Genomic DNA, 13912 nt, shown 5'->3' on the forward strand with positions numbered 1-13912 from the left:
ATCTTCAGTATAAAAAAAAAATCAATTGCCAGAAGTATGTGGATTGATCTCACATGTCTTCATTCTGATTCATTGGTCTACATGTCTACTTTTACACCAGTGACATCTGTCTTATTTACTATCATTTTGTAGTATGTTTTAGGTCAGCTGTTGTAATGCCTCCAGCTTTATTATTTTTGCTCAGGATTACTTCAGCAATTCAGTGTCTTTGTGGTTCCATAAAAATTTTAGGAGTGTTTTTCCTATTTCTGTGAAAAATGTCATTGGTATTTTGATAAGAACTGCATTGACTCTGTAGTTCACTTTGTATAGTATGGAAACTTTAACAATATTAATTCTTCCAATTAATATTGGAATGTCTTATAATGGGATGTCTTTCCATTTGTATGTGTGTGTTCTCTTCCATTTCTTTCTTCATTGTTTTGTAGTTTTCATTGTAAAGATCTTATATTTCCTTGGAAAATTTATATTTTTAATATTAGAAATATTTTAAAATATTTAGGTAGCTATTTTGAATGGGATTGCTTATTTCTTTCTCAGAAATTTCTTTATTGATGTATATAAAAGCTGATTTTCATATACTGACTTTACATCTTTACATTTATAAGCTCTTTTAAATCTTTAGGTTTTTCTATACATAAAATCATTTTGGGGGGCTGGGGTTGGAGCTCAGTGGTGGAGTGTTTGCGTAGCATGTGTGAAGCACTGGGTTTGATCCTCAGAACCATATAAAAATAAATAAATAAAATGAAAAACAAAACAAAAAATAAAATAATTTTGTTTGCAAACAGATGGAATAATTTGACCTTCTTTCCTATTGGAATACCCTTTTTTTCTTTCTCTTATCTTACTTCTCTGGCTAAAACTTACAATAATAATTGAATAAGAATACTGGAAGTGGACAATTTTGTCTTTTTTTTCATGATATTAAAAGAAACAATACTAATTGAATAAGAATACCGGAAGTGGACAATTTTGTCTTTTTCATGATATTAAAAGAAACAATTTCATCCATTCAGTATAATGTAAGCTATGGGGTTTGTCATATGTAGTCCTTATTGTGTTGAGGTATCTTCCTCCTATACCTAATTTTTTTTTACCATGAAGGTATACTGAATTTTATCTAATATCTTTTCTGCATCTATTTAGTTGACTATGTGGTTTTTATCCTTCATTCTATTGATGCGATATATTTATTAGTTTACATATGTTGAACTGTTCTTGTACCCCTGAGATCAATCCTGTGTACAATCTTTTTGATGTACCATTGGATTCAGTTTGCTAGTATTTTGTTGAGAATTTTTTTGGTACCAGAGATTGACCTCAAGGGGACTTAACCACTGAGCAACATCTTCATCCCTTTTTTTAATATTTATTTATTTATTTTTGAGACAGGGTCTTGCTAAGTTGCTGAGGCTGGCTTTGAACTCATGATCCTCCTGCCTCAATCTTGCAAGTTGCTGGGACACATGTGTCACTGTGCCCTGCTTGTTGAGAATTTGTGCATATATGTTCGTCAGGAATATTGGTCTCTGGGTTTAATTTTTGTTTTGTTCTTGTCTAGCTTTGTTATCTGGTTAGTGATGGACTCAGAACAAAAGTATTCCTTCCCTTTTGATACTTTGTAATAGTTTGAGAAGAATTGACATTAGTTGCATATTATTCTCTTTTGGCCTTTAATAATTCAGTGCATAATCTATGAGTTATTCACTTCTGTTACTATAGTTTTCTAATTTAAAAAATTTTTATTGATTCAGTATATTCTTATAATCTATACTCTATATTCCATTTTATCAATTATCTCCATAATGTCCTTTATAGAATTGTTTCCCTCTAGTTAAGAATCCTGTCCAAATTATATTTGATTTAATCTGTCCCTCCTCTTCAGTCTCTTTAAATCCTCAGCCTTTCATATTTCAAGATATTGGCATTTCATTCTGATGTCATGTATAACTAATTAGAGCAAAACAAAAAAGAAGAAGAAGACCAGGATGATCTTGCAGGCTCTGCCAGGAAACTGCCAAACTGTCATGATGCTGGGTGCTAAGCTTCTGGCTTGGGCCTCCTCCACTCTCTGGTGGGAAAGCACAAGCCAGAAGGGTCCCAGGCTTTAGGGCTAAGTCATCCATGTCATGGGGTCTAGAGGTGCCAGGAACCAGGATTCAGATAGGGAGGTGAGGACTGTGCTGTCAGTATAGGCAAAAGCATGACATGGCCCACACACTTGCATCAGGATTTCCTAATCCTTGGGCTGCCATGCAAACCCTTCTCAAAGTCCCTCTGCCACAGGAAGGGGTGTTGTCAATCACGGGTCCCTGCTTGTCATCCTCCTGGCAGCAGCACTATGGCTCTCTCAGCCAGGAGTCACCCCACTGAGCCCCAGGGCTCTCCCACCCCATGTCCACTGGCAGTCAGCATACTCACTGCTGGGATTACTGGATTATATGTGTTTTCTAACTTCTATAAGAAACTGCCAAACTGATTCCAAATTGATTGTTCCATTATACAATTTCTAGAAATTGAAATTTCTAGAAACTTGAAATTGCCAGGGTTTTTTGTTTTTGTTTTCTAAGTTATGTAGTAGTATTCCATTATGATTTTAATTGTATTTTCCTAAAAATATTGACGTTGAACATCTTTTGATGTACATATTTGCCATCTATATGTCATATTCGTTCAAAAATTTTCCCCATTTTAAAAAAATATATTTTTAGTTGTAAAAAACAAAATATCTTTATTTATTTATTTTTACTTGGTGCTGAAGATCAAACCCAGTGCCTCACATATGCGAGGTAAGCGCTCAACCACTGAGGTACAACCCCAACAATTTTCCCCATTTTTATTGAATTATTTCTTACTGAGTTTTGAAAATTCTTTACATACTCTGGCCATAAGTCTTTTTATAAGATATATGAAAGAAAATATTTTGTACTGCTCTGTGGTTTGTCTTTTAATCACCTCTTTCAAGAATAGAAATACTAAATTTTAATAAAAGTCTAAAAATGATATAGCCATTTTTGAGAATATAAGGCAGTTAATGTATGCATAATAAACTATTCTTCAGTTTGGTTTTTCTTCTGATCAGATTCAGTTTATCATATCAAGAGACATGCAATATTTTTCCTTAATTACAATGTTTGACACTAATTAATGATTTTAATTTGAATACATAAGATAATGCCTTGCTATGTCTTTCCCATTTAAGTATGAATTCATGAATTTCTATTGTACTCAGCACATTATAATCCATTGCTCAGTATTTTAATGCCCAATTCTAATCAAAGTTATTCCTCGGTCTTTATGATATGTTTCCATATTGACTTTTTACTTTTAGTCCTTACTTACTGATAAATAGCTTCGTTTTTAATAGTTGAAAGAATATCCAGCTGGGTGCCATGGCACATGCCTGTAATCCCAGTGACTCAGGAGGCTGAGGCAGGAGGATCCCAAATTTGAGACCAGCACCAGGAACTTTGCAAGATTGTCAGTGTCTTAGCAAGATCCTGTCTCAAAATAAAAAATAAAAAGAACTGGGATGGGGCCAGGGTTGTGGCTCAGTGGTAAAGCACTTGCCTAGCATGCGTGAGACACTGGGTTCAATCCTTGGCACCACATAAAAAAATTAATTAAATATATTGTGTCCATCTACAACTAAAAACATATTTAAAAAAAAAAGAACTGGGATGTAGATCAGTGGTAATGTACCTCTGGGTTCAACCCACAAGTATTAAAAAAAAAAACAGAGAGAAAGAAATAGCATCCTTTATATCTAGGTATAATAATGCATTTAACTATTTCCTTAATCTTGGATTTTTTAATTTTAAGTTTTTTTAAAATGCTACCCATATTGAATGAACATTCGGGTAACTGAACATTGACACAAAAACAAAATTATATACTTGCCATAATATATTCCAAGTAGATTTGTTAAATTTCTCTCCAAAATATTTGTACTGATTTACAGTATATAAGAATGCCCGCTTTTTCATTCATTTAATTGGGTAGAATTTCAATCAGTCCAGGGCCATACTCTTGTTCCCAGACCAGCAATATCAGCATTATTCTGGGGAGCTTGTTAGAAATGCAAATAAATGTTAAAATTTATTACTCTTCCTGATTTGCATTATTTGTAATAAACCTATAATCATAGGTGCAAAATGTATTACTATTATATAAGTGTATAGATCAATATAATATAGAAATTATATAAAAATGATTTCATTTTAAAAATACAAATAAATTTTTATGTAGGAGGAGCAAAGAAAAAAAGAAGCAGCACATATAAAAGGTATGTTTTCCCCAACTGTTTCTTAGAAACAATCCTAACGTATAACAATTTACAACTTTAAGAATCAAGAGGCTATGCTTAATGTTAAGTATTTTAAATACCATGAAAATTGAAGAGAAATGCTAATTTATTAGTATGTGAATGGGCACATAAATTTTAGAAAAACAAGAATTGCAATGATCTTAAACTATGAAATTTTAAGTTGTGGTCTACTACTGGAGCCCAAAGATATCATAGTCAATGCCATGTACTCATGCTTGAGGATAAAAATAAATCAGAGAGGGAGAGAAACAGAGGAGAAAAAAAAAACTCAAAACACAAGTTTTGGGCTGGGATTGTGGCTCAGCGGTAGAACGCTCACCTAGCACACACGGGGCTTTGGGTTTGATCCTCAGCACCACATAAAAATAAATGAATGGAATAAAGGTATTGTGTCCAACTACAACTAAAAATATATATTTAAAAAAAACCACAAGTTTTTACAGCTCTAGGTATTGCAGGTTATGTCTTAGAACTTCAAACCATTGTCTCCTACATAATTTTAGAAATGTTAATATAAGGTAACGTACTTAAAACAACTTTAAAAATTAATATGTAAAGTATCAAAAGTTAACATAAAAATATAAAACATATAAAAATCATTTAAGATAGTATATGAGGGCTGGGGTTGTGGCTCAGTGGTAGAGCGCTTGCCTAGCATGTGTGAGGCACTGGGTTCGATTCTCAGCACCACATATGAGTAAATGAATAAAATAAAGGTCCATCAACAACTAAAAAAATATTTTAAAAAAAAGATAGTATATGATATTTTCTAAAACCTAACACTTTGAAATAGCCAATGTGCAACCTAAATAATTCAATGGCAAAAGAATTAAAGTAAGAAGTATGTAGATTGAAATCCATTTTGTATCTGATTTGTGATGGATCATCTTCTAAATCTCTTTTTCTTTGGTGAAGTGGTGCTAATAACTGCCTTGAAGAATTATTGAGAAAATAATTATATCAAAACACTTTGCAAATTGTAAAGCTCTGTAGTAATGTTATTACTGTTATTGATATAGGGCCAGCCCATAGGCCCTTTCCATTTTGTAATCTGCTTGCTCAGGAAGCTTATATTTTTAAAATAAGGCATAAATAGTTATAAGTCTTTAAGAATCTGTCCTCTTTAAGGAACTTTCCAAAACTGAGGTTTCTGTCCCACTTAGAATCTTTTCTGTAAAAACTGGTTGGTTTTATTTAGTATAGTCTTTTCTACTCTTAATTTTCATGAAAATATTGCTAATTCCCAATTACATATTAAACACTGTACAGATGATGATAGTAACTCAGAATGTTCTTGAAGAGAATTATCTTGTCCATTATAGCACTAAAAATAGTCTGAATTTTTAAAAAATGCCCTTATAAATTAAGATTTGGCTCATGAATATGTAATATTTATAATAAATATATTTTTTGCAGCAATTAAAGATCACTCTAAAAATGAATTCCGCTTTGCAACAAAGAAAATCATCAGTGATCCCCCAGAGACTAGCTCAGCAACAAATGGCAGCAGCATTCCATTAAGCTTATCAACATTACCATCTGAAGCTTATTACAGCCAAAGTATTGAAGCAGCCGAAGACTGGTATTCTGATGATTCTCTAGCAGAAAAGAATTCTTCAAAGCCTCTTCTCAGGGAACCTCTAATGGAAAAAGTATTTTCATACCTGTCAACAATTTCATTAGAAGAATGTACTGAAAATGTAATGAATATGGCACTCTATGATGATGAAAATGATGACAACAGTAAGGAAATGTTTTCACGAAGAAACACAGAAGTCGAAATACAAAACCTTCAACATAATGCTGAATGACTTTTTTCTTTTGAAACCTTGTATATACTGAAATCAGGTAAAATCAAAACTGAATTTCCAGCTTTTGAGTCTCTTAACATGTTCACATTAATATTGCTTTTCTTCTTAGTTATCATAGAGTGGTCCTACTTCTCCTGCTGATTCTTATTTCTAGAAAGAAAATTGTGGGAAGAAGTACAGTAGTATCATGAACATTAAGTTTAACTCCCTGTATCTCATCAAAAGATACCACAAATATAGGAATATGTTTTCAACACACAAGAGAAATACTTTAAGAAATCTTCAGCATGAATACATTTTTAATAAACACCCACAACATTTCTTTATAATTTGGACATTTTCAGGTTTATTTCAGTGTGACTAGGGCTGGGTGGAATACCTCTATCAGCTTCTCTGATTTTAAAATATAAAAATCACCTGTATTTCAAATAGTATCACGACATGCTTTTGGTAAGTGTTTTAGCCAGCTTTTTCATGGCTGCAACCAAAAGATCTGACAAGAACAATTTTAAAGAAAATTTTATGTGGGGTTCACAGTTTCAGAGGTTTCAGTCCTTAGATAGCTGACTCCATTGCTCTATGCCCAAGGTGAGGCAGAACACCCTGGTGGAAGGGTGTGGCAGAGGAAAGCAGCTTGGGACATGATAATCAGGAAGCAGAGAGAGCACTCTACAAAAATAAGGACAAAATATAAACCTCCAAAAGCATGCCCCCAATGACCCACCTCCTCCAGCCACATTCTACCTGCCTATAGTTACCACTTAGTTAATCCCCATCAGCAGATTAATACACTGATTGGGTTAAGCTTCTCATAACCCAATCATTTTACCTCTAAATTTTATTGAATTGTCTCACATATGAGCTTTTGGGAGACACCACTATCCAAACCACAGCAGTAAGCATTATAAATTTGCTTTTACAGGGAGGTCTGAAACACTGCATAGAATCAAGAAAATAGTTTTCTTTCCCATCTCCTATATTTCTTGAATATCCCCTCAGCCCTCACCCTACTATGATAGAAATAGTTCATAAGCAACTGACTCAAACTACATGAGTAAGAGTTCCTCTCTAGTTTGAGATACCTTTGATCAAATTTTTATTTATGGTTCTGAGGGATTTCTGACATCTGCCAATGTATTCTTTTCTTTTTCTATTTTTCCTAAACACTCACCATATAATTAACCACCTTTTAAAATTTCTCTTGGAAAATCTGATTAACAAAGAATAATATTACCATTTGTGTTTAAATAACATATCAAGAACAGTTCATAATTTTCCCAGAAATAAACCCTACCTATCAAGACAAATGCAAAGAAACTTGTCTCAAATAAGATATCATTATCCAAGTCTGTCATCTCTGACCCAGGAAATATTAAAGAGTTAGAATACACTTATCTTTTGAAGTATCTGGTCATTTCCACATAATATGCTGTGATTTCTGAGCATCTATCTCCTATCCACCCCTAAATGTAAAATTAAACTATTTCAGTTCCAGGTCTTTAAGGAGCAACAAAAATTAAAAATTCAGTTGGCTTCTATTCCTGTTTTCCTGAAATTTCTGACTTACTGCCGATCCCTGAGAAGGATGTTATCTTTAAATTTGGCAAGGTCCTACAACTTCCCCAGGAATTCAGGGTTGGAGATAAGAGATTCTAGCCTTGGTCTGACTAGTCTCTGGAATAGAGGAAATATAAATTGGGAGATGTGGGTTGCCATATCCTACCATGTAGCTTAGGCAGGGAAAGTAACAGATCTGTAGTGAGAGAACAAAAAAGCATTTGCAAATTGAAAAGCAGAGATGAGAGATCAAAAGAGTATGATTCCTGCCTTTCTAACAGTGTTCCATTCCCTTGTCCTAACCCTTCATGAAGCATGGTTGTAATCTTTGCCCTTGGCTTGGTAAAGTATCTTTATGTTCTAATTGTAAACTCCTCTTTGCCAGCAAGATTTGGTTTCTATTACTGGCCATTATCCCTGAGGCCTAGAATTAACTATTGTTTTTGGCTTTGTTAAGGTACCCTTGTAATTTTGTAATAAATTCTCCTTTTCACATAAACTAAAAAGAGGTTTGTCTCTATTAATACAACCAAAGCATCCTATCCAAATTCTTGTCTATATTACAAATGGGAAACACAGACACACACACACACACACACACACACATAAAAGTAATTGTTATACTATAGTGATATAGTAATTTCTTTTTTAATATTTATTTATGTATCTTTAATTTTAGGTGGATACATTAGTTTGTTTTTATGTGATGCCAAGGATCTAACCCAGTGCCTCATGCATGCTAGGCGAGCGCTCTACCACTGAGCCACCACCCCAGCCCCAGTAATTTCTTAAAACCTAACATATTTATTTGTTTGCAAAAAAAAGTCACCCATGGGATGGGGCTATAGCTCAGTGGTAGAGTGCTTGCCTCGCAAGTGTGAGGCACTGGGTTAAATTCTCAATACCAGATAAAAATAAATACAGATTTTGTGTCCATCTACAATTAAAAAAAAAAGTAATCCATATCAGAGGCATATACATTTTTCTCTTTGAAAAGCCCACAGAACAATACTTGTACCAGTATAAATTACACCAGTCAAAAATGATCTTATTTTTAAGAACTGTGAAGGATCTGAGATTTCACCTTCAATACAATCTGACAAGTTAGCCTGCAACAGTTTCATGTCTCTTGGATCAAACCCACAAAGGACAGATTATTATTCATAACAATAGAAGTAGCCAGCGTATCATCATTTTGACATTGTTTCCCGAGCCTCGGTTCCTATAAGATAAGGTGAAGAGGAACAGATAATGCCTACACAGTGGGTGGCATTATTATAGGAAAAAATTCAGGGAACCGAATGTTTTATAAATGGACAGTAAAGTTGTACGTTCCTTTTTGCATCAGCAGGAGCCACAATCATTGTCTTCCCAGGTTATTTGCCATGTAAACATCTTCAAACGAATACTTTGGAACATAGAGAGTCTGTTTCTGCTTATAGACACACAGAATGAAAGAAGCAAACTTATAATTAACATTGCAATAGGGCATTACAATTCTTTTGATTACAAATCATATCTGATAGCTGGGCTTGATGGCTCATGTCTGTAATTCCAGCAGTTTGGGAGGATGAGCCAGGAGGATCATGAGTTCAAAGCCAGCCTCAGCAACTCAGCAAGACCCTGTCTCTAAATGGAACATAAAAAAGAGTTAGAGATGTGGCTCAGTGGTTAAGCATCCCTGAGTTCAATCCCCAGTACCAAAAAATATATAATAATAATAATAATAACAACAACAACAACACCTGAAACCCTAAACAGATTAGTTTGGTGGGGGGGGAGAGTATTTTGTTTCATAAACAGAATTCAAATAATGGTTGAACAACTCAATGTAGGAAGCACAAGGTTGAGCTGGGCATGGTCGTTAATCTCAGCAACTTGGTAGACTGAGGCAAGAGGATCACAAATGCAAGGTCACCTTCAGCAACTTAGCAAGACCATGTCTAAAAAAAATAAAAAGAACTTGGGATGTAGCTCAGTAATAAAGCATCCCTGGATTCAATCCCAAGTACTATAAGTAAGTAAAAAAAAAAAATACTGAAAAAGGTGCAAGAACTTTCCATATTTGAATTAGTCAAGGTTCCATGAAAGAAGAACTACTATCAGTACAGGGTTCATTATAGGAATTAATATATCTTGCATAGATGTAGAAGGAGCCAGAATGAAAGTTAAGGAGAGAAACTGGAGAATCAGAGAAAGAGTCTCTGATCAGTTAATCTGAGAAGCCACTTTGTCCATTGCCACAACAAAATGGAGAAGAAAAGGATAGTAGGAATGTCTATGGGAACTGAGCCTCTAGGAATGTCTATGGGAAGCAACTGCCTTTGAAAGTGAACAGCAAGCATCTGGTGATGGGCCCCAGGCCTTTGTTTGCCAACAGGGTCAGCAACTGGGAAGAAGAACTTGCCACAGGAAAGAGGAGTAAGGAAAAGTTGGAACCCACAGAACTCTATACAGTCCCTTACAATATCTCAGCATGACAGCACTCACAAAGCAATGACTTCTCCTTAAATTATGCTTATAGATATTGTACAAAGTTCTCTTTGGACCATGTGGGGAAAATGATTATGGGAAACATGAGTCTAGTTTAACCAAGTTGACACAGTACAAACTACCACATTCCACCTGTCATCAATTGGGTATTCATTTATATTTTAGCCATATTTAAAACTTCCAAATAAACAATAGCAGAATGATATCCGCAAGATAGCAGAAGAGGAGATCTCTCTGTCATATCCCCCCACCTCCCCCAACCCTACCCCACGCTGGCTACAATAAATTTTCAATCCTACCTGGATAAAAATTACTCAGTGGGATTCAGGTAGGAGGTTGTGAAAACCTGGCACAGCCCAAGACCAAGGAGGGCAGTACTGCAACCAGGTGGCAGACTTGCCAATCATGGACCTGACACCAAATCTGGAAAGATAGCCCTTTTGGCTTTGGTCCTATTCTAGAACCATTTACTCAGAGACCTGGAAGAAGTCACACCCACTTATGCCTTAATGCTGAGAGCCACAGCCCAGTCGGAATGGCCCCTGGCATTTTGCCAGAAGTAATGGTTCAGAGGCAAGCCATTAAGATGATGCTGGATTGATTCAATGGTATATAGACCCCTTCTGTCCGCCTCAGGCGCCTGCTACTTTGGAGTTCTCCCAGGATTCCTGGGGAGTTCGCGTTAGTTGGGGAAGTTCCGGTTGGTGTGGTGTGCCGGGGAGGAGCCACGTGAGTGGCGTTTGGGAGAGTTCCTGGGGAGTGTGCGGGGAGTACTGTTGGAGTTCAGGCAATAAAGTTTCCTGTTTGAACATACAATGCTTTGTGGCGGCTGGGTGATTTGTGCCCAGCCAGACTGCGGCACCTTAAGATGACAACCTGCTAATGTTTATCCTGGCAGTGTACTTACAAATGACGCTGAAACTTCTGAAACTTGACTCTAGCCCTACTCAGCAGCAGTCAGAGCACAGTTCAATCAGTGTCATAGGATCTCAAAGAAAGAGATGCCCACTTGAATCACCAGGAAAGGCTTTATGACCTTAATTTCATAGCAAACACTGAAAAGCCTCTGAGACTTGGTTCCAGCCCCCCTCAGCAGTAGTCAGAAATTAGTTCCACTACCAGCTCAGGGACCCAGAGGGAGACGCACCTGCCTGAGTCCCTGTAGCAGGCTTACTGGCCTCAGTTCTAACTGTGGTCCCTGAAACAGGCCTGTGACTGACTTGGGTCCATCCCCTCTCAGCCATTGACCCAGGGCAATACTGTTTGTCTAGGAACCTACCCAGTGACCTCACAGGAGATTTTCCAGAGGAAGCCACACCTGGATGTACATCTAATAAAAGGCTCACTGTCTGAAGATCCTAATGCTGGCCTGTGTCCCAGCACCAGCCCTAAAGTCCTGGAGATAGCATAGTCTACTCATGGACCATACAGGATTCATTCTCATTAGAACCCCTGGTAACAGGGCTGCCAACTACAGACCCCACTACAGATGCAGCAGAGACTATGTAACCCAGCTCCAACTCCAACCCCATTCAGTTGTGGTACCAGAAGCAGTCCTTCAATCCTGAAACCTAACAGAGGAAATCTTTAATCTCCTGAAAGCAATCTGTAAAGACTGGAATTGGCTCTTCCTCCTTCACAAGTGCCAACATGGCCTACACAGACAATGAAGAATAGTAATTAAGCTCCAGAAACTGAACCCAAAGAAATGGAGATCTATGAATTGCCTAAAAGAGAATTAAGAACAGTCAGATCAGAGAACTCAGTGAGATGAAAGAAAATGTATAGATAATCAAGTGAAATTAGGGGAAAATGCACAAACAAAATAAAAAGGTAATAAAATAGAATCTGCCAGACACAATGGCACACACCCATACTCCTAATGATTCTGGAGGCTGAGGCAGGAGAATCACAAGTTTGAGGCCAGCCTCAGCAACTTAACAAGACCCTATCTCAAAGAATAAAACAAAAGGGGTCTGAGGATGTGACTCGGTGTTAGAGTGCTTGCCTAGCACACATGAGGCATTGAGTTTAATCCTCAGCACCACATAAAAACAAATAAAGGTATTTTGTCCATTTACAACTAAAAAAAATTTTTAATGAAATTTAAAAAATAAAAGGGCTGAGACATATATAGTTAAATGGTTTCAACCCCAAATGCCCCCTAAAATAGAATTCATTTAAAAAGAACCAAACACAAATTCTAGAGTTAAATAATATAATTAGATATCTGAAAATTCAGTAGAGAGTTTTGATAGCCAACTCAATCAAGCAGAAGACAAAATTAGCAAATTCAAAGACAAGTCATTCAAGCAAAGTGTGGTGATGCACACCTGTAATCCCAGCTATTCAGGAGGCCAAGTAAGGAGAATCACAAGCTTGAGAACAACTGAAACAATTTAGCAAGACCTAAAAAGGGCTGGGGATGTGGCTCAAGCGGTAGCGGGCTCGCCTGGCATGCGCGGGGCGCTGGGTTCAATCCTCAGCACCACATAAAAATAAAGATGATAAAGATGTTGTGTCCACCAAAAACTGAAAAATAAATATTAAAAAATTCTCTCTCTCTCAAAAAAAAAAATGCTGGGGATGTAGCTTAGTGGTAAATCACTCCTGAGTTCAATCCCCAGTAAGGCAAAATAAAATAAAAATAAAAAAGTAATTTAAGATAAACCAATGAAAGGAATACAAAGAAAAAGGAGTAAAGAAAGCATAAGGAACCTAGAGAATACAGTCAAGAATATGAACATATATGAATTATGGGAAGCCAAGAAGGAGAACAGAAATGGAAAGAAAGCTTATTTAAAGAAAACTTCTCAAGTCTTGGGAGGAATATTTACATCCACATTCTAAAGTTCCCAAGCAAAGTCAATTCAGAGAAGAATACTCCAAGTCACATTATCGTCAAAGTGTCAAAAGAGACAAAGAAAGCATCTTGAAGTGTCGAACGACAAGGCTTATACAAGAGGTCTAAGGGCAGACTTCTCAACAGGAATTTGTAAAGCCAGAAGGGAGAAAGTTGATACATTCAAAGTGCTGGAAGAAAAAGATGTTAACCAAGGAAACTATATCTAGCAAAGTCATCCTCATAAATGAAAGAGACCTAAAGAATATTCTCAGCAACAAAAGCTGGAGGAGCTCATCCCCACTAGACCTAATTTTATAGGAATTGCTAACTGAAGTTCTTTGAGTTAATATGAAGAATGCTGATTAACAATATGAAAACATACAAGAGTAAAAAGCTTAGTGGTAAAGCCATATAGTAAAATTCAGAATACTGTAATGGTGGTGTGTACATCACTAAAAAATTAAATAATTATTAATGTGTACTAATTGTACAAATTAATGGGGTTCAGTGTGTCTTTTCCATAAAGGTATATGTCATGCTTTGATCATATCTACCTTCCCTACGATAGCCTTCCTTGTTCTCCCCTCTCTACCCTTCTCTGGTCCTTTTTCATTCCTTAAAGTAAGTCATTTTTAAGTCTTCACATATGAGAGGAAATGTGTGATACTTGTCTTTCTGTCCATGACTTATTTCAATTTACATGGTGTCCTCCAATTCCGTCCATTTTCCTGCAAATGACATTATTTCATTCTTGATGGCTGAATAGTACTCCTTCATGCATAAATTCCATATTTTTAAAAATCTATTAATCTGTTACTGGAAAACTAAGCTGATTTCATATATTCTATTATGAATACTGCTAGAATAAATATTGGT

General features: G+C 36.0%; 1 protein-coding gene across 1 annotated transcript in view; it reads left to right on the forward strand.

Annotated features, from left to right (window-relative positions):
- C10H1orf185 (chromosome 10 C1orf185 homolog) overlaps positions 1 to 5851 on the forward strand; it is a 48803-nt gene extending 42952 nt beyond the window's left edge. The window contains exon 4 of the mRNA XM_071618734.1: positions 5747 to 5851. Within this exon, the coding sequence (XP_071474835.1) occupies positions 5747 to 5851 (105 nt within the window). The remainder of the gene's footprint in view (positions 1 to 5746) is intronic.
- Positions 5852 to 13912: the final 8061 nt, after the last annotated feature.

Source organism: Marmota flaviventris, chromosome 10, assembly GCF_047511675.1.
Source record: "Marmota flaviventris isolate mMarFla1 chromosome 10, mMarFla1.hap1, whole genome shotgun sequence".
Classification (NCBI taxonomy): Eukaryota; Metazoa; Chordata; class Mammalia; order Rodentia; family Sciuridae; genus Marmota; species Marmota flaviventris.